The sequence below is a fragment of the Carya illinoinensis genome, chromosome 2 (genome assembly GCF_018687715.1).
Source record: "Carya illinoinensis cultivar Pawnee chromosome 2, C.illinoinensisPawnee_v1, whole genome shotgun sequence".
Taxonomy (NCBI): Eukaryota; Viridiplantae; Streptophyta; class Magnoliopsida; order Fagales; family Juglandaceae; genus Carya; species Carya illinoinensis.
Window position 1 is genome coordinate 30,882,739 of NC_056753.1, and position 21,545 is coordinate 30,904,283.

The 21,545-nt window shown below is 35.8% G+C and overlaps 2 protein-coding genes across 3 annotated transcripts; both read left to right on the plus strand.

Annotated features, from left to right (window-relative positions):
- Positions 1–75: 75 nt before the first annotated feature.
- LOC122300880 (GDSL esterase/lipase 1-like) lies at positions 76–17,328 on the plus strand. 2 transcript variants are annotated; one of them, XM_043111822.1, is made up of 6 exons: positions 76–170; positions 9,919–10,253; positions 10,329–10,450; positions 10,763–10,993; positions 11,116–11,371; positions 17,001–17,328. In XM_043111822.1, exons 2-6 carry the CDS (start codon positions 9,989–9,991, stop codon positions 17,237–17,239), a joined length of 1,113 nt encoding a protein of 370 aa, XP_042967756.1. In that variant the 5' UTR covers positions 76–170; positions 9,919–9,988; the 3' UTR covers positions 17,240–17,328. The 2 variants fall into 2 exon arrangements, with proteins under 2 accessions (XP_042967756.1, XP_042967757.1); XM_043111823.1 differs by lacking the exon at positions 76–170 and having other exon boundaries at positions 9,840–10,253.
- A 1,554-nt stretch (positions 17,329–18,882) lies between these two features.
- On the plus strand, positions 18,883–20,915 carry LOC122300881 (GDSL esterase/lipase 1-like). Its single transcript, XM_043111824.1, has 5 exons — positions 18,883–19,204; positions 19,301–19,422; positions 19,575–19,805; positions 19,902–20,157; positions 20,481–20,915. Exons 1-5 carry the CDS (start codon positions 18,940–18,942, stop codon positions 20,717–20,719), a joined length of 1,113 nt encoding a protein of 370 aa, XP_042967758.1. The 5' UTR covers positions 18,883–18,939; the 3' UTR covers positions 20,720–20,915.
- The last annotated feature ends 630 nt before the right edge of the window (positions 20,916–21,545 follow it).

Genomic DNA, 21,545 nt, shown 5'->3' on the forward strand with positions numbered 1-21,545 from the left:
ACTTGATTTTAATGTCTTTTTATAGTTAAATCTTATCGGTTTGTCTGACAAATTCAATCCGATTGAAATTTAAATGTCAATGTTTCTTTCTTTCATTCTTCACTCTCTGTATTCTAACTTTAAAACAAAAATATGCTGGACGAAGCTACTCGAGAATCTCAGCAGTTGAGGTATGTTCTTATTCTTTAAGTATTGTAAGAATGAATTGTATTGTATGAATGATTTTGTTACCGTATGTAATTAGAGATATGTATATGCATATGCATCACAGCAAAAAAAAAAAAATTGGAAAGAAAATAAAAGACTATTTGCATATTCACATCTGTAGTTTACAAAAAGTAAACCTAACAAAAAAATCAACCACATCATACATATTCGATCTTCTGATTTGCTCGTCTGTACTGAGAACACAAAAAATAAAGGTAATATAAATCAAACGTTGTAGAACAAGAGACAAAAAGGTAGAAGAAATCAAACCCAACAAAAAAAAACTTGAATCGAAAAGATAAAACAGCATATGAACACAGATAACAAAAAAAAAAAATTGTTCTGTGTATCTGAAAAATACAAACTTAATATAATCAATCGGAATACAAGGAGGAAAAAAAAGTGCCAGAAATAACACACATGGAAAAAAAAAATTTCAATCGCAAATATAAAAACCCTAGGAACAGCCGAAGAACACAGAAGAAAAAAAGTAGAAGAAATCAAACCAAAAAAAAAAAAATTCAATCGAAAAGAGAATAAGCATACGAATACAGATCGCAAAAAAAAAAAGACAAGAACACAAATCTCAATGGAACGCAACATTTTAAAAAAAATTGTGCAAGAAGAAAAATACAGAAGGGACGAGAAGAACAAACAGATCTCTTAAGATCTGTAAATAAACGAAAGAACATAAGCCAAAACAGATCTCTTCAGATCTTTGAAGACGTGTTCAGACCTTAAAGAATAAACAAGACAAAACAAAAAATAAACATGAATGGAAAAGATTACAAGACTAAGAACACAGATCTAAACACAAAAAATAAAAAATAAACAAAAAATTGAGCATCAAAGCAAACGAGTAAGAAACAAAAAAATCGAACTACAAACCAACAACTGTTATAAACTATCTTGAATTGTATGACCACATTTATCTAGTCGTCAAATGCATAGTGCATAGTGCTAGCATAGTGAGCTAGCATAGTCCCATTTGTACGCCTATATATATCGTTGAATTCTTTAAGAAATTGATAAGTTTGATAATAGATCAATAAGAGAAACTCTTCTCTCGTTCTCTCTCAATCTCTTGAAACTCTCTCTCTTTTCATTGAGTTTATAACATGTTATCAGCACGATGCATTTTTCCACAGCCTACCAAGCCACCTACCAGGCCAACTCTACCTACTCCAGCACTCATCTCTCTTTGGCCAGCTGGAATACTATTGTAGTGGTGCGTATGCCACACCAAACACCTGCAAGCCATCGGCATACTCTTAGATCTTCAAAAGTTCATGCACTTAATGGTGACCTTCGATTCTTAGATCTCTGTCTAGAGAGATCCACGATTTATAGCTGCAAGACCATGAACGAGAAACGGGAGGATGAGCATGAGCCGATCTTGGTCGTTGATTTCAAAGATTAAGGATCAAACCGATAGATCTAGCATCTATGCCATCTCCGGCTACTCGACCACGGAGACCCAGCTCCGGACCATCTTGGCCCGTCCAGTTCTTCTTTCCAAATGCACCGGTTATGCTGGACCGCATCACGTGTCTCCTCGCCAACTACTCTGTCCTCAGCTAAACCCAAACCCAAAAGCAAGACCGAAGGCCGGGGCTCATCTGCAGAAGTAGAAGAATATCTAGAGAGAGAGAGAGAGATGGCTTTGTAGTGGGTAATACTGATGTACCTAGTGGCTTTAGTAGAGTTTTCGATTGTGATCCCGCTTCAGGTCGTGGCAAACATAGCTCAAGTCGCTATCGACGAGAAAGGGCCGTTCGCGCAGGATTGGGTCACCTGGAAGCAGGTGTTCTTGCTGGTCGATATGGTTTGCTGCTGCGTGGTGTTGTTCCCTATCGTGTGGTCGATAAAGAACCTGCCAAGATCTAAGCCTGATGATGTCCGAAGGGAGCACAATAGTAAATCTATCGCAAAGGGAAGTAATTTCAAAGGAAAAAAAAAAAAAACAAAAAGTCAAAAGCGTGGGGCTTGTTGGCAATATTTTAAAAATAAAACATAAAATAAAAATAATGAAAGAGAGAGCAAGGGACATGACCCCTTGTTATTAAAAAATAAAATAAAATAAAATAAAATAAAATAAAAAATTCAAAGTTGGGAAAGCATTTGGTTTTTGTAAAAAGAAAGATAGATGAAGAGGACAAGTAGGTCCCATGGGAGTGGCAAGTTGTTGTTCTAGATTGATGCAAGCTGTCCAACTACTTTTATTATCGAAGACATTATCTTAAAATATAGGAAGTTCTCTTGCATGACCACAGACTGCGGGTCCGGGAAGAAAAAGAATGGAGAAACTTGAAAAGAGGACAGCAATAATGGGCTGCTTATCATCCTCTAGTAAAAAATGGCTGTCGTTTCTAATTATTTGGCCTAATCTTTAACGTAGATAGTATATATTACCAAAATCTAATTGCAAGAAAAGTCTTTCTTTTCTTTTTCTTTTTCTTTTTGGTACAGGTTTCCTTTTGAGACGGATGATGATGATGGTGGTGAATTAATTTTTCTTCTCATTAGCAGCTTTTCTACTCATATGATGTTGGACATCAAGTAAGTTTTTAATATATTATTTACAATTACTGAGATGAATATTAATGGTTATATTCATTATTATTATTTGATAAATTCTATGTTTATTTACATAGTTTAGATACAAGTTTTATTTATTGATGATATGATTTATCTGAGAATGGAAATGGAACATCCCTGAAGGATCGTCCTAAATCAATAACAGCTTTTGAGTATCTCATAGTTTAAATGATTGATACTTGTACTAAAAGCTCATTATGATTTATGCACCTGAAGTTGCATAATTGAAATGGTGGAAAGAATATATATTTGAATGAACATTTCGAATGTGCTCCTAAAGTAGCAATATCGAGTATACTCCTGAAGTAGTAATATAAAATGCAAACGTTCACAATATATTCTAAATTTATATCTAGTCTTTCAGTGACTGAGTAAAATAATGAGCTTTTGATAAGAATCATTAGTCACGTCTTACTAGATCTATATCATTCCCTGAAGTGAATGATAATGAATTTATATCATTCTATTCCCTGAAGTGAAAAGAATGATGCGTTTCATTCAAAGAAACTAAGAGATTGAACGTGATAATGAATATCTTTTCGGCCCAGAAGCTCGTATTGAAAAAGCTGTAAGCTTTCTCTTTGAGATGATATTATACAAATTATTGAATCAAATATTATGATGCATCAAAAGGTGATATGATTTAAAATATTTGTATATTTTCATGGTTATCTTGATCATCCAAAATCAATTACGATAAGTCGAATGATTTTCATATGGACGTCCATAAAAGAACCAGAAGATTCTTTTACTATAAAGTCTTACCACCATAAGTGAAAAGAAAAATTTGCTTGAAGCAAATAAGATGAAATTATTCAACGTTATCTTGATTATCATATGTGAACCAGAAGTTCAGATGATAATTAAATTTTGGATGCAATAAGATAAAAATGTCTCATATTCTAGCTGCTAAAATCCCAGCGAGGATTGAAGTCCCTGTAGGACAATTAAGAAATTCAACAGTCTAAAAACATGTATAAAGGCATGTGAGACTTATCGATACAAAAGATAGAGTATCTCAAAAGAGAAAGGCACAAATAATTTGGTGCTCCTGAAGAGGCCATACCCACAAAACAAGCAATAAAGTTCATCCAAATTCTTTGTATAAAATTCTCCTATATAAACTCTTGAAGAGTGCCTCCTAAAGAGGTTTTTCATGAAAATGTCTTCCCTTGAAGAGGGACAGGTACCTGAAAATAACGAGATCTCGTTACATTTCATGAATAATGGAGAAATTATGGATAGAAATAAAATCGTTGTCGACAACGTATTTCCATATGAGATGGCAATTGACATTACCAGAAGTAATGGAGAAAGTGAATCAAGAACCGTCGAAGAATACCGACGTAAAATATTGGCCAATATTTGAAAGAAACAATTCCTGCAGAATTGATTCACTAGTAAAATATGATGCATCGGGACTTATAGTCCAAACACCTAAAGAGGTGATGCTTGTTGAATGTCAATGGGTATTTATAGAAAGGAAATAAAAATGTGATATATAAATCACGAGTCAGTTTCTCAATTCCTGCAGAATTGATATGCAGAATTGATATCACTAAGTAAAATGTGATAAATATTGACTTGAAGTCCAAATACCTAAAGAGGTGATTTTTGTTAAATATCAGTGGATATTTATATACATGATATAAAAAGCCTGAAACTTTTAATATGAAAATGTGATATAGAGATCACAAGTTAGTTTCTCGAAGAAACAATATTGATATGTTTTTAAAGTGGTTGAAATCATATTGAGATTTTTAGTTACCGAGAGTTTGGATATGCATGATTAACTGCATATTTATATGGATCATTGGATCATGATATATATATATATATATGAAAATCCCTGAAGGATAGAAAATGTCTGAAACTTCTAATATGAATACATCTGGAAATATGTATTCTATCAAGTTTCAAATATCCTTATATGATCTAAAGCAATCCAAACGCAAATGAAAACAAGCTATTATTGTAGTTTATATATATGATTTAAATGTTATTGAAGCTCCATAAGAGCTCATGAAAACTACACATATTTGAAATATAAATCTGAAACCCTTGCGGCTTCAAGGTGAAGATGGATGATGTTATTAGTCATGAAATGCCATCTTTTAATACAATTAGTATTTCAGATTCATATTATGGGTTTGATATGAAATGTGCATTATTAAAGAAGAAATAAAGCACACAGAACATTTACCAAAAGATAGAAACACAAATATGAATATTTGTGAAATATTATTTTATTATCTTGAAACAAGAATTACAGAAATTTAAGGCACTTTGCCTCATTCTTCAAATGCTCTTGTTCTTCAAGAACCTGCATGGCATCCCTATCTAAAGCGGTGGGCAATCGAAAAGAAGATTTAAGCAAGGATTTTAAATTCCTATTCTCTTGCTTTATTGATTCTATCTTCATGTTGGACTCCAGAAGAAGTCGCTGAAGTATAGCAATATTCTCGTGGAGATCGTCAACTCCACAAGTTCTGGATTGCAGTCGCTGAGAAAATGCGACAATGGATGATGAGTATCGGGTACCGAGACTCACAAGCTCATAGATAGCTTCATTATCTGCCCTACGAGTCAGATCATTATATTGCATGATAGCACCTGTGGTAGAAGCAGGAACAACTGATGAACGAGGTGCAGAGTACCTCATATATTGGCCATGAGAAGATCGCTGAGCCATTGCAGAGTAAAAATGCAGAAAGAGATTGCAGAGTAAAAATGCAGTATGATTACAGAAAAGTGAAGAAGATGAGATGTGAATGAAGATGAGCTGAATATCTCTTTTATAGAGAAAATTATGATACAACATCTCTCGTGAAGCAAGAGAAAAGAGACGAAATATAGCTTCATAGCTCTGCGGCGCCCGACAGCACGCCTGACAGCTGAGGCGCCTGACAGCTGCAGCACCTAACAGCACGCCTGACACCTACAGAGGAGTTGAAAATCTGCGGTGCTTGTCTGATCTCAAAAGGCTGGCCACCATTTTTATTAAAAATGAGGTTAGCGATTTAATGTTGATGAATTCTCCACTAACTGTGTTATTTACAATAACTCCAGAAGAGTAGTGATCAGCAGAAAGATCCAGTTGTGATTATTTTATCAACATGGATCAAGTCCACAGTTAGTTGGATGTACAAATGCGAGTTATCTTTCAGATACACACAAGAAGATCATTGCAATTCATGAGAAGAAAGTTGAAATTGATATCAAGAAGGTACGGTCAAGTAAAAAAATCTGGCAGATTTATTCACTAAAGCATTACCAACTGCAACATTTAAGAAGATTATGCAGAACATTGGAATGCGGAGGTTTGAAGACCTGTTATCATGCACTTTTCAGGGGAAGTAATGTCTTGAAGACTTGTGCTGATTGTACTCTTTTTCCTTCGCCAAGGTTTTATCCCACTGGGTTTTCCTTTGCAAGGTTTTAATGAGGCAATCCTAAAGCACTCGGCGATACATATGAATACTGTACTCTTTTTCCTTCGCCATTGGTTTTTTTTCCCACAGGGTTTTTCCTTGGCAAGGTTTTAACGAGGCATATTCTTTAAATATGGTCATCCAAAAGGGAAGTGTTATAAACTATCTTGAATTGTATGACCACATTTATCTAGTCGTCAAATGCATAGTGCATAGTGCTAGCATAGTGAGCTAGCATAGTCCCCTTTGTACGCCTATATATATCGTTGAATTCTTTAAGAAATTGATAAGTTTGATAATAGATCAATAAGAGAAACTCTTCTCTCGTTCTCTCTCAATCTCTTGAAACTCTCTCTCTTTTCATTGAGTTTATAACAACAACAAAATAAATCCCAGCATAAATAGATTAAAGCAACAAAAGTGGATATCCAAGAAAATAAATCCCAGCAATATACGTTTAACGGAAAAAAAAAATAGTGCATATCCGAGACATAGAAAGTAAAATATGGAAGGTTGAAAAAAAATTGGTGGGTGTAGATGAGAGAACAGAGACTGCAGAGATCGGAAATGAGAGATGCAAGAACAATAAGAAGAGAGAGAGAGAGAGAGAGAGAGAGAGAGAGAAGGGAGACGGCGAGAGAGAGAAAGATTTGGAAGTAGGGGACCGGCGGAGTTTGATGTAAATTTATAGTTAGGGTTAATTTTGTGAAACAGTGCCGTTTTGGGTGAAGGGGATGGGTTGATGATTGTTTTGATAAAAATGGTGCCGTTTTGGAGTTTTGGGTTGGTTAGTGGGCTGGGCTTTCTTGTTGAATTCGGCCTCAGCATTAGGCTAGAATTTTTTTCGCAAATTAAAAAAAAAAACATATTATTTTCTATTTACTAATATATTGTTTATTTAAATTTTGTATTCTTTGTATATGAATTGTAAATAAATTTATATTAATAATTTAAAATATCAAAAAAATAAAATTTACATTATTGTGAAACCTTTTTTTTAACTTATGCTCTAATATTAATTCCAAAATTAATAAATTTTTTTAACAGTTTTATGTTGTGTTGTAGTGAATTGGGCTATTAGTTTAGTTTAATTAAAAATTTTGGTTGATATGTGAGAAATAGATAATCTTATAAATTATTTTGAACTTAATTATTAATGTATAGTGTGTTCAAATTTTTTTAAAATTAATATGATAATTGCTCATAAATTTGTAGTGAGAAAATAAAATCCTACTTTTTTTCAATGTTTTGTTTTAAAATTTCAAAATAGCAAATTTTTTAAAATTTTATTTGTTTTAATTTATACATTAATAATTTTTGCAAATTTAATAATAATGTTTATAAAAGGTTTTCATTACTTAGCTATTAGCACATATTTCATTTAATTTTTTTTTTCATTTAATATATCAATTTTACATAAAATTCTATTAAAAATTTAAAATATAAAAAAATGCAATTTAAAATGTTTTTTTTCACTTAGTATTATATATAAAATTTGTGTTCAATTTTTTTTCTTTTAAATTTATATAAATTTGTCACTTATAATTATATATATATGTTTATTTGTTTAGCTATTAGGACATAGTTCATCTAAATTTTTTCACTTAATATTTCAATTTTACATATAATTGTATTAACATATAATTGTATTAACAATTTAAAATATGAAAAATTAAATTTAAAAAGTTGTAAGATTTGATTTGTCTTGATTTATATATTAATAATTAATTACAAAGATTTTAAGCTACGTTTGCATCTCAACATAGCATTTTGCATATACATATATTGTAATGTAATTCTGACGCCTCTATAAGTATTCAAAATTCTATTTTGCAGAGTACAAGAGACGTTAGAGAAGCATTGAAAGTAGCTAGCTACCTAGAACTTGGAACAAATATATGTGTAAGAAAATTTAAATTATTTAATTATCTAATTAGAATAGAAATTTTACGATTGAAATTGAATTATTTGCAACATTAAAATTAATATCTTTAAAAACTTATTTTTGTTAAAAAGTTTATAATTTTTTTAATAAATTTTTCAAACTTTATTGTATGAGTCAATATAGATTAGATCTGTAGGGGTTTTTTTCTTTTTTGCTTTTATTGAATGATAGTGTATAGAGGAATTTGAAATTCAAGATTAACACATGAACTAAACCAAAACAAAAATCAACATTTTAAGTAAAAAATTTGAAATGTTGTAAGATTTTATTTGTTTTAATTTATATATTAATAATTATTGTAAATTTAATGATAACATTTATTAAAAAAAAATACATTATTTAAATATTAGCAAATAGTTCATTTAAATTGTTTCAATTCATTAATGAATTTTACATAAAATTATATTATGAATTAAAAATATAAATTAAAAAATTAAAATGCTGTTAGGCACTTCTGAGTGTTATTAACTACATTTAGTTGTTGTTTGATCAACTTTTGAATAAATTTGGATTCCTATTATTTGTATGAATTAGTATAATTTATGAAGTTATTTATGTTAAAATACATTTAATTTTCAATTTCTTGGTTTCGATAATATCTAGGCATTTCTGGGTGTTATTAACTGCATTTAGTTGTTGTTGATCAACTTTTGAATAAATTTGGATTTTATTTTATCTATATTATTTTTTGCATCAACTTTCAAAGAAAATTTTTTTGGACATATTATTTGATTAGAGCTTAATTGCTTATACAAATAAATATATTATGATTGGTTTGCTTGAGGTAATTTAGATACATTTTAATCACTTTGGAGATTCCTGATCTACTATTTGTATGCATCAGTATAATTCATAAAATCATTTATGTTGAAATATATTTACTTTTCAATTTCTTGGTTTCGATACTGACTTCTTACAAAATTTTATTTATATTTTTATTTCTTTTATCGAAAACATAAAATTTGACATTTATAATTTTTTGCTCTAACAAAAATTCTTAGATTTTTTTTTTTGTTAATATTTATTTTATTAACAACCAAACTTTATTTTATAGTGTAAATTGTGCCTCCCACTAGGCAAACGTACAAAGGACGTTACATTTACTAATATATATATATACACCAAATGTAAAGAAATCAAGCGTTGAATTTGACTGTAGAACTGGCCTACTCTGTTCGTTTCCAAAAAAACAATTAAATAACAGGCCTCAACTCTTCACGCAACACGTAATTAATTGGTCGGTAAAGATTTTTCCATTATTAACTTTACAAAGGGTTGTTCATATATCCTAATTCTTGGATCGATCGAGTTCAATATCCTCATCCTATAATTTTCGCTGATGTTGATGATCATGTATGTAATAGAATTTCCCATTCTTTTATCGTCTTTCTAATCATTATCATTATCCGAAATCTGAAATCATATGGAACTAATCAATTGTTTCTTATGTTTATTCTTGTTTTTTTTTTTTTATGAGATTTACTACTCATTATCTCACGTATTATACATTATATTTATTTTATAATTTTTTTTAGTTTTATTTTTTTAAATTAATTAATTTTTTCTTCTCATCATTTATATACCATATATTTGATAATAAAAAAAATTTTGTGTGATATATGATGTACGTGAGCGAATAGAAATGGCCGGCATAGTTTATATTTAACAAAAGCGCAGACACGAATATACTAATTAATTATCTGGTGAAATCGAGCGTTGACTATGGCTTTGATCTAGAGCACAATGCAACCTATAAATGGAAATCACCAAGTAACGAGAAGATAACAGAAAGTGAAGGAGATTTAACATGATGGGTTCAAGGCTTCATTTCTGTCTGATGGTTTTGTACTGTGCAAGCCTTATGATTCCAACCCAATGTCTTGGTCGCATCTGCCTGCCGGAGGAGCATGTTGCCTTGTTCATCTTCGGGGAGTCAATGATTGATGCCGGAAACAATAACTACATCAACACCACGACTGTTTTGCAGTCAAATATTTGGCCATATGGAGAAAGCTACTTCAAGTACCCCTCCGGAAGAGCCTCCGATGGCCGTCTAATACCTGATTTCATTGGTAAGTCTCAGTCATCATGTATTTTCTTTAGAACTTGAATTGATGCTCAAAGTGACTTTTGAAGGATTGTTGCAGCTGAGTATCTAAAGTTGCCATTCGTTCCACCATATCTACATCCTGGTTACCATCGATATACTGACGGGGCTAACTTCGCATCAGCAGGAGCTGGTGCTCTTGTTGAAACTAACCGTGGATTGGTATGCTTTTTCTCATGAAAAAAAATCTATTTTCAAGCTCGTTTATTTATGCACAAAAATACATAACTGATGTGTGAGCCTATCACATCAGCTAGCATAAATTGTATGTATGTTTAGCTGGCTAATAAGTACCAGAGCTCTTCTTCCCTTTAAGCAGGCTCCTTGGCATACATAAATTTTTTCTCATCAGCTTATGTGTTCATAGATTATCATTTAAGCTAGACCTAAGCAAATTCTATAAGATGACATGGTTGAGTACTCGCTTCTGTTCTCTTTCTTTCTTCCCCTTTTATTTCTATCCCTCCTTTTCAGGTGATAGACCTACATACTCAATTCCATTATTTCGAGAAAATGGAGAGGCTGTTGAGGCAAAAACTGGGTGAAGCAGAGACCATGACATTGCTGTCCAGAGCACTATACTTCATTAGCATTGGAACCAACGAATACTTGGTCCCTTTCACTTCAAACTCCACCATGCTTCAATCCTACTCTCATGAAGAATATGTAGGCATGGTGATCGGCAACATGACAACTGTAATCAAAGTAATCGCAGATTCGCAATTATTAGTATTTGTTTCATCCAGTACTTAAAGTAAATTATTTTTGGGTATATTATCTGTTTTCATTTTTTAAAAGTTGTTTACTATTGTACTTTGATCTGTTAGGAAATATATAACAAAGGAGGAAGGAAATTTGCGTTTCTAAATGTGGAGCCGTTGGGTTGTATACCCTTGGCGAAAGCACTAAAACCAGGAAACGGAGGTGCATGCATTGAGGAAATGACAGCACTGGTAAAACTGCACAATAAAGCACTTTCTCATGTCCTCCAGATACAAGAGAGCCAACTGAAAGGATTCAAATATTCAAAGGCCGATTTATACAGTTTCGTCACTGAAAGAATGAAGAACCGTTTAAAATATGGTATGTCAAGGCCATTATCATAGCACAAAACATATCTGATTATTGTGGTAATTCAATTATTTTCTCTCTCTTCGATCCTTCTTCTTCTATCGCAGTCTGTGTTGGGAGCTGTTCTGGCCCAGAAACGAATCTAAATAAAGGAGGGACGAAATTTAACGTGGTTCGGCAACTGCCTACGTCCACAGAAACTGTAATTTCACTATGAAATTGATTTTTACAGAAACTCTCTCTCACCCACTCTCTGTTTCTCTCTTCTGTCTCTCCCACTCTCTGTCTGCACGCTGCACTTTCGCTGCACTTAAGCTCTCCTATTTATAGGAGAGCATATCAGAACTATGCAGCAAATTGCTGCATGATTTTAGGAAGATGTGGGGAGGTGCCTAACAAAAGCACCGAACGGTGCCTTCGGTGCCTAACATGCCAAAATAGTAAACGGTGCATGGCACCGTTTACTTCTTTGTCTCCATCTGCAACAATCTCCCACTTGGAGACAAATGAGTCTACATATCTTCATAGCAATTATCACAGCAACTTCAAATCATGCCTTTAAGTACGGAGGCCAACTGAAGCTATACACAGCTTCAGTTTGTCAACAGTAACTACTTTTGTAAACATGTCTGCTGGGTTTTCTGCTCCTCGAATCTTCTCAAGTATCAGCTGTCCACTATCGAGAAGAGATCGGATAAAATGGTATCGCAACTGTATGTGTTTTGTTCTGGAATGAAAGGCTGGATTCTTTGCAAGAAAAATAGCACTCTGACTATCACTGTGCAGAATGCCTTTTTCATTCTTCTTTCCCAATTCCTCCAAGAATGACTGCAACCAAACCATTTCCTTCCCTGCTTCAGTTATAGCAACGTATTCCGCTTCTGTAGTTGAGAGAGCAACAATCTTCTGTAACTTAGAAGCCCACGATACAGCTGTACCACCCAGCGTATACACAAATCCAGTAGTACTTTTCCTGCTGTCAACGTCACCTGCTAAATCAGCATCTACATATCCCTGTAGTTTTAAACCTGCTTTTGTAAAGCATAATGACGTATCTGAAGAGCCTTGTAGATATCTCAAAATCCACTTAACTGCTTCCCAATGCTGCTTTCCTGGATTACTCATGTACCTGCTCACAGCTCCCACTGCTTGTGCAATATCTGGCCTTGTACAGACCATGGCGTACATAAGACTACCAATAGCAGATGCATAGGGTATTCTGTCCATGCATTCTTGCTCTTCCTCCGTCTTTGGCGACTGATCCTTAGTTAGTCGAAAGTGACTAGCTAAAGGTGTGCTCACTGGTTTCGCCTTGTCCATGTTAAACCTTTTGAGCACCTTCTTTACATACTCCTCCTGGGAGAGCTTGAGAGTATCATTAGACCTGTCTCTAATAATTCTCATACCAAGGATTTGTTTTGCAGCACCCAAATCCTTCATCTCAAATTGCTTTGACAACTGCTTCTTCAGTTTATTGATCTCCTCGATGCTTGACCCTGCAACGAGCATATCATCCACATACAACAGTAGGATAATATAAGAGTTGTCAAAGTTCTTCATATAGCAACAATGGTCAGCCTGCAGTCTTGTAAATCCATTACTGCACATGAAGTTGTCAAACTTCCGGTACCATTGTCGTGGAGCTTGTTTTAGGCCATACAAGCTCTTCTTCAGTTTGCAAACTAGATTCTCTTTTCCCTTCACTGAGAATCCTTGTGGCTGGTGCATATAAATGTCTTCCTCCAAATCACCATGAAGGAATGCAGTCTTCACATCTAACTGCTCAAGATGTAGATTCTCTGCAGCCACAATTGCCAACACTAGCCTGATCGTAGTCAATTTTACAACTGGGGAGAAAATGTCTGTGTAGTCGACACCTTCTTTTTGTTGAAACCCCTTCACGACCATTCTGGCTTTGTAGCGCTTGCTACCATTGTGCTCTTCCTTAATTCTGTACACCCATTTATTGTGCAAAGCCTTCTTGCCTTTTGGAAGCTTAGTTAGCTCCCATGTCTGATTTGACATCAGTGACTCCATCTCATCTTGCATGGCTTTCTCCCACTTGATCGAATCTTCAATTTGTAGAGCTTCATCATAACTTTCCGGTTCACCACTATCTGTTAGCAAGATGTAGTATAGAGATGGTGAGAACCGCTGTGGTGGCCTGATTGTCCTTGAAGATCTTCGAATAACAGTGAGTGGTGTACGTTGTTCGATCTGTGGATCATCATTCTCTTGATCCTCGTTTTGATCAGTGTTGACTCGAGTAACATCAAAGTCAACAACCTCAGGTTTCTTTGGCTGCTCCTCAGGTTCAGCTTGTGACCTAGCTTTGTACAGAATCTGCTCATTGAAAATCACATTTCTACTTCTGATGATTTTGCGATTTTTATCATCCCAAAATCGATAGCCAAATTCTTCATCACCATAACCGATAAAAAAACATTTTCTAGATTTGGCTTCTAACTTGTTACGATCAGCAGAATCTATGTGAACATATGATACACAGCCAAAAACTTTCAAATGGGAAAGATTTACCTTCTTTCCGCTCCAGACTTCCTCTGGTAGATCAAACTTTAAGGGAACTGAAGGTCCCCGATTAATCAAATAGGCTGCAGTGTTAACTGCATCAGCCCAAAAACATTCAGGCAATCCTGAATTCAGCCTCATGCTTCTGGCACGTTCGTTGAGAGTTCTGTTCATGCGTTCAGCTATGCCATTCTGCTGCGGTGTCCCGGGAATAGTCTTCTGAAATCTAATCCCATTTGCAGCACAGAATTCTTTGAACCCTCCGTCGATGTACTCTCCTCCATTGTCTGACCTCAGACATTTTAACTTCAAGCCTGTTTCATTTTCAACCATGGCTTTCCACTTCTTGAAAGTATCAAATGTGTCAGATTTATTTTTCAAAAAATAAACCCATACTTTCCTGCTTGAGTCATCAATAAAGGAAACATAGTACCGCGATCCTCCAAGAGAAGCGACTGGGGATGGCCCCCACAAATCTGTGTGCACCAACTCCAACTTTGTAGATTTTGGAGTTCTACCATTTTTCAGGAAACTAACTTTTTTCTGTTTCCCAAAAATGCAACCTTCACACATGTCGAAATCAGTTGATTCCAACTTTGGTAACTTCCCCTTGGATAATAGAATTTTCATTCCTTTCTCACTCATGTGACCAAGCCTTTGATGCCATAGGTTGGCATTTGCATCAGCAATTGCAATAGTATCTCTAATACTTGAAGTCATGTATAGAGTACCTGTTTTTGTGCCTCGAGCTACTACCATAGCTCCTTTTGTTATCTTCCATGTGCCACCGGTAAATAGTACCGAATGCCCATCAGCATCAAGTTGTCCTACAGAAATCAGGTTCCTCATGAGTTTGGGAACATGTCGCACCTTCTGTAGCAACCATGCACTTCCATTGGGCAGATTGATTGGTACATCTCCCATGCCTTCGATTTCCAACGCTTCTCCATCTGCTAAGTACACCTTCCCGAAATCACCAGTGACATAATTCTGCATGATTTCTCTGTGTGCTGTAGTGTGGAACGAAGCTCCTGAATCTAACACCCAAGATTCAATTTGATTGTCGACTGAAAGAAGTAAGGCATCTTGGAGATCTTCTGTTGTGGCATTAACAGAATCATGCTCATTCTTCTTCTTTGCTTCTTTGCAATTATTTTTGAAGTGGCCAATCTTGCCACAATTCCAGCACTGTACTTGTTTTCCGGACCTTGATTTACTTCTGCCTCTTCGGGACTTCGATCTGCCCCGATTTGAACTTCTACTAGCTCCTCTACCTCTCGTCTCGAGATTTAAGGCAGAACTGGAAGTTGATGCTTCTCCTGTATCTCTTCTGCGAACTTCCTCGCTAAGAATATGGTCCCGGATTTCTTGATACTTCATCTTTGTTTTGCCATAAGAATTGCTAATAGCTGTTCTCATGGCCTCCCAGCTTTTTGGCAATTGAGCCAGAGCAATTAGTGCACGTACTTCATCATCAAATTCAATCCCCACTGAAGCTAATTGATTGATGATGGTGTTGAACTCATTCAGATGTTGAATAACTGGAGTTCCTTCTGCCATTCTCAAGTAGAATAGCTTGTACATCAGATGCACTTTGTTATTGGCTGATGGCTGCTCGTACATATCCGATAGAGCTTTCATCAAATCCGCCGTGGTCTTCTCCTTTCCCACATTGTGTGCAACTGATCTTGACAGTGTTAGTCTAATGACTCCCAACACTTGTCTATCAAGGAGACTCCAATCTTCATTGCTCATGTCATCTGGCTTTCTTCCTAGGAGTGGAAGATGTAGTTTCTTCCCATAGAGATAGTCTTCTATCTGCATTCTCCAGTAGCCAAAGTCTGTACCGTCAAATTTCTCGATACCAGCACCTTTAGCTTCTTCTCCAGCCATGAGTTCAAATTTAAACAAAGATCACCGCTGCGTCCGAAACACTCGAATTAGCTGGAAACGAGTCCGGAATGATCCAAATAGTTTGTCAGCACTATTTGATCGTCGCGATGGAACTCCAACTGGCGTGATCTAGCCCAAATTGATCTGCAACACGTGGATGGTTCAGATCCAATATACTGACGCCGAATATCAAAATTTCGACCGTACGGATGAGTCCGGAATGATCCAAATAGTTGGAAAGCACTATTTGATCGTCGAAATTGGACTCCGAATGGCTTAGATCTAGCCAAAAACAGATCTGAAAAAACGGACGGCCTTGATCTGTCTGGCGCGTGAGATGCACGCGCTGTACAGTGAGCGTGGTGAAGCACGTGGCGCGTGGGATGCACGCGCTGTACAGTGCGCGTGGCGCGTGATACGCACGCGCTACAGTGCTGTGCGCGTGGGGAGAGTGAGGCGCGTGTGAAACACGCGCAGAACCTCTGTAGGGCGCGTGGGGGCGCGTGAAGCGCGTGTCCGTCACGCGTCTTCAACCTCTGGTGCGCGTGGGGGCGCGTGAGCGCGTGTGGTGCACGCGTCTTCAACCTCTGGAGCGCGTGGTGCGCGTGGATTTGCAGCAGATGCACGCGCCGATCTTCTAGGGGCGCGTGTAGCCTCGTCCGACCTCCGTTTTCGATTCCGTTTGCGGCAACGGATTCGTCTCGGCGCGAGGAACACCGTGGAGTTGTCAAAAATTGATTTTGAACAACTTGAATTTTCGGACAGATTGAACCGGTGCTCTGATACCAGTTGTTGGGAGCTGTTCTGGCCCAGAAACGAATCTAAATAAAGGAGGGACGAAATTTAACGTGGTTCGGCAACTGCCTACGTCCACAGAAACTGTAATTTCACTATGAAATTGATTTTTACAGAAACTCTCTCTCACCCACTCTCTGTTTCTCTCTTCTGTCTCTCCCACTCTCTGTCTGCACGCTGCACTTTCGCTGCACTTAAGCTCTCCTATTTATAGGAGAGCATATCAGAACTATGCAGCAAATTGCTGCATGATTTTAGGAAGATGTGGGGAGGTGCCTAACAAAAGCACCGAACGGTGCCTTCGGTGCCTAACATGCCAAAATAGTAAACGGTGCATGGCACCGTTTACTTCTTTGTCTCCATCTGCAACAGTCTGAAACCCATCTGCATTATAATTTAGCTTTTTCCAATTTATGTAATGAAGGTTTCAAGGAAGGGAAGATGGCATGTTGTGGATCTGGTCCATATAGAGGAGTCGTAAACTGTGGAGGGAAGGGATCAGTAAAAGAGTACGAATTATGTGGTAACCCCAGTGAGTATGTCTTCTTTGACGCTGGTCATCCATCAGAAAAGGCCTACCAGCAACTGGCGAAGCTTATGTGGGATGGAGATCTCAATGTCACCTGGCCTTACGGTATAAAAGCACTGGTTGGACATAAATAAGTCATGAACTGTACCAACTCAACTAAATTATAAGCTCAGTGTTGTGAAACAATTAATAAGGATTCAGGGTTCTTGCTTTGTTCTAGCTAGTTCCTCTTGATATCTGCAGTCGCACTCTGTATAATTCAATGTCCAAGTGCATAGCTTCTACATATGCTCAAATAAAGTTTACTTACCAAATGAAAAATATTTTGAATACAAAGGAATTTCACAAAAATAAATTCATGGTTTGATAGTATATTAGATTACTATAAAATTATTTTTATTGCAAAGTATATTTAATATATCAGATGAAATCATGTCAATTTGTAAGTTTATTTATTTTTTAATCTTTTGTGGTTTTACTTCTGATATATACCAAATTATTAACCCTTATAAGTTATTATTATTATTTCTTTTTACTTTACCTAGAAAAAAGAAGGGTGTTTGCTCCCAATTCCCATCAATTCATTTCCAGCTAGAGTTCAGCTGATATTCATCGTTATTTTTTGAGCAATTATTCTGCCTGAGTGATCAGTTATAAATCTACAAAATGTGTAGGAATAGCTGCGTTTACGTCTGAATAAAACTGAAAGAAGAACACAAATTATATTTAAAAGAATTATATACTATTAATTAATTCATTTTGATCATGGCGAACGTCGTCGACTAATTGCACCAAAAACGACAAAGAAGGGCGTAAGATTAATATCGTGGATGAGGTAGCTAGCCACATGAATAAGGAAATCAGTTCTGTAATTTGGTCTTTATCCCCCATTTGACCAACCCTTTAATATCGAAAGCTAATATACTAATTAAATGTACAGATTGCATCGAAACAAACATTGAATTTGACTGTAGAACTGGTCTATGTACTTGGTTTTTAATTTCGTTTATTAATCAATCACGCATGCTATCACACCGGAAATTAATTAGAGATGTATTTTTATAATTGTAAATAGATTTTATAAAAATAAATTCACAAATTAATATAGATTTATGTGATATATCAAATCTATTTTGAAATATGATATATCACGTCAAGTCATGTCAATTTATGAATTTATATTTACGTAATTTTTTTATAACTAAACCATTTTTCGACAATTTAAAGACAGTCTAATACATGGACAAACCTTCTAGAAATAACTTAATTTAACTTTACCGAAACGATAAAGATGCATGCTTGGATCCATTATTAACTTTCAATGGGTACTTGTTCATTCTAGTTCTCCAAATTCAATAGCGTCCACCTTTAGGTCAGAAAATATTGATATAATTATTCATAATTAGTTGTCTGTGACGCAGTAGCCAGGTGTATATATATACACATATTTATTGAACCTGGATGCGCTGATGATGGTGATGCAGTAGAAGTTTCTCATTGTTTTCTCGTCTTTCTTATCACCATCGTCGTGATACTCCTCCGATAACTGGGAAATCATGACATTAATTAATTGTTTCTGATTATATTATTTCTTGTTTTCTAGAATGGCCGGCGCAGTTGACTTGTGGTTGGGGGGCTGCCTGTCTAATAATATTATTGAAAAGATTTGTGGACACGAAGGTATGAGCCCACACGGATTTTAATGAGAAATAATCAACTTGTAATTAAATTGGCCTGTTTTGAAAGTTCAACTCAAGCACAATGCATGCAGCTTATAAATGGAAATCGCCAAGTAAGAAGAAGAAAATAGAAAATCAATTGGAGATTTAACATCATGATGGGTTTAAGGTTTTATTTCTGTCTGATGGTTTTGTGTGCAAGCCTTATGATCCCAACCCAATGTCTTGGCCGGCACATCTGCCTGCCGGAGGAGCATGTTGCCTTGTTCATTTTCGGGGATTCAATAATTGATGCTGGAAACAATAACTACATCAACACCACAACTGTTTTGCAGGCGAATGTTTGGCCATATGGCGAAAGCTACTTCAAGTACCCCTCTGGAAGACCCTCCGATGGCCGTCTAATCCCTGATTTCATTGGTAATTAAGTTTCAGTCATGCATGCATGTGTTTTCTCTAGGAGGACATCATGAATTGTTGCTCAAATTGGCTTTTAAAGCATTAATAATGTTGCAGCTGAGTATCTAAAGTTGCCATTGATTCCACCCTATCTACATCCCGGTTATCATCGATATACCGACGGGGCTAACTTTGCATCAGCAGGAGCTGGTGCTCTCGTTGAAACCCGCCGAGGATTGGTATTGACGTTATTCATATTAAAACCTATTTTGATGCGCGCTTTGACTTCTAGTACTCGTAGGAAATGTTTGTTTACATATGTGGTTGGATCTTGGACATGCAACAATGGTAGTCCTCCATTTAATTTGTTTTTCTCCTGCATTTTTGTCAGGTGATAGACCTGCATACCCAATTCCATTATTTCGAGAAAATGGAGAGGCTGCTGAGACAAAAACTAGGTGAAGCAGAGACCAAAACATTGCTGTCCAGAGCCGTTTACTTAATTAGCATCGGAACCAACGACTACTTGGTCACTTTCGCCAACTCCAGCACGCTTCAATATTCCTACTCTCGAGAAGAATACGTAGATATGGTGATCGGCAACATGACAACTGTGATCAAAGTAATCGAAATTACTGCTCTTTAATTCCAGTATTTAAAATAAAATTGGTAATTAATTATGTATTATTGTATGTACGTACGTACTTTGATCTGTTAGGAAATACACAAGAAAGGAGGAAGGAAATTTGCGTTTCTAAACTTGGAGCCCGCGGGTTGCATACCATTGGCGAAAGCTATAAAACCAGAAATCGGAGGCGCATGCTTGGAGGAATTGACAGCGCTGGTAAAACTGCACAATAAAGCACTTTCTCATGTCCTCCAGATACTAGAGACCCAGCTCAAAGGATTCAAATATTCACATGCCGATTTATACACTTTCGTTACCGAAAGAATTAATGACCCTTTAAAATATGGTAAGTTCTCTCTCTTTTTTCTTCTTTCTTCGGTCACAATATTCAAGTCATCATCTGCATTAATTATATAAGAAAGCGCTGCAGTCATAAAAAAATTTCATAAAAGTAAACTTACAACACTTTTATATATCACTCTTAAATGATTCTTTATTTTTTTTTAAAAGAAATATAAAGATTGATGTGCAACATCACCTTATCATAGTAGTATGAAAGTGAGATGTGAGTGTGGAGTATAATATTATTCTTTATGAAATCCCTTTATAGTACTAAAGCATTTCTCATTACATAAGTTAGGTTTTTTCTAATCTGTGTAATTAATGAAGGTTTCAAGGAAGGGAAGAAGGCATGCTGCGGATCTGGCTCATATAGAGAAAATCTGAACTGTGGGAAGGGAACATTAACAGAAGATTATAAATTGTGTGGGAACCCCAGCGAATATGTGTTCTTTGACGCTGCTCATCCAACAGAAAAGGCGTACCAGCAACTGGCGAAGCTTATGTGGGATGGAGAACTCAATGTCACCTGGCCTTATGGTATAAAAGCACTGATTGAAGATAAATAAGTCATGAACTGTACCCACTCAACTAAATTATAAGTTCAGTGTTGTAAAACAATTAATAAGGATTAATCAGGGTTCTTGCTTTGTTCTAGCCAGTTCCTCATGATATCTGCAAGTACTCTGAAAAAATGTGCCAAGTGCATAGCTTCTACATATGCTCAAATAAAGTTTAGGTACCAAATGAGAAATGTTTTGATTACGAAGGAATTTTATAAGAATAAATTCACAAATTGACGTGATTTTTTTTTTAAACGAAAGGAGGACGGCATCTTCACATTTATTAAAAAAAACCCTCACTCAGACTGAGGAATCACCATAATTATAATATGAGGACCCAATGATCTACAAACAACATCCAACGCTTCTAACGTCTAACATAAAGAATAACCAACATATCCATACGTATAAGACCCTTAAGTTTACCCGAACCAAAGTCTTCTCCAAAAAAATCCCAAGTCCCGCCAGAAGCCCCATGTTTTGCTAAAAAATATGCTATCATATTAGCTTCTCTAAAAGCATGTTTAAATTGAATGTTAGAGAAGAAATAGTAGATTGTGCTTCTTCTCAAAAATCTCACAAATACCAATATTTACAAATCCTAGAGATAAACCATCCCATCATTACACTAGAATCCGACTCGACTGACACGTCTCTCAATCCCAAATGTTGACAAAGATAAAGTCCATCAAGAACTGCTCTACATTCAGAAATATTATTTGTAGCATAACCATAACAATGGGCAAAACCTCCAAGAACCCGCCCCCGCTCATTCCTGACAACGCCCATCTTGCCAGCCATCACAGGATTTCCAAGTGACCCACCATCAACA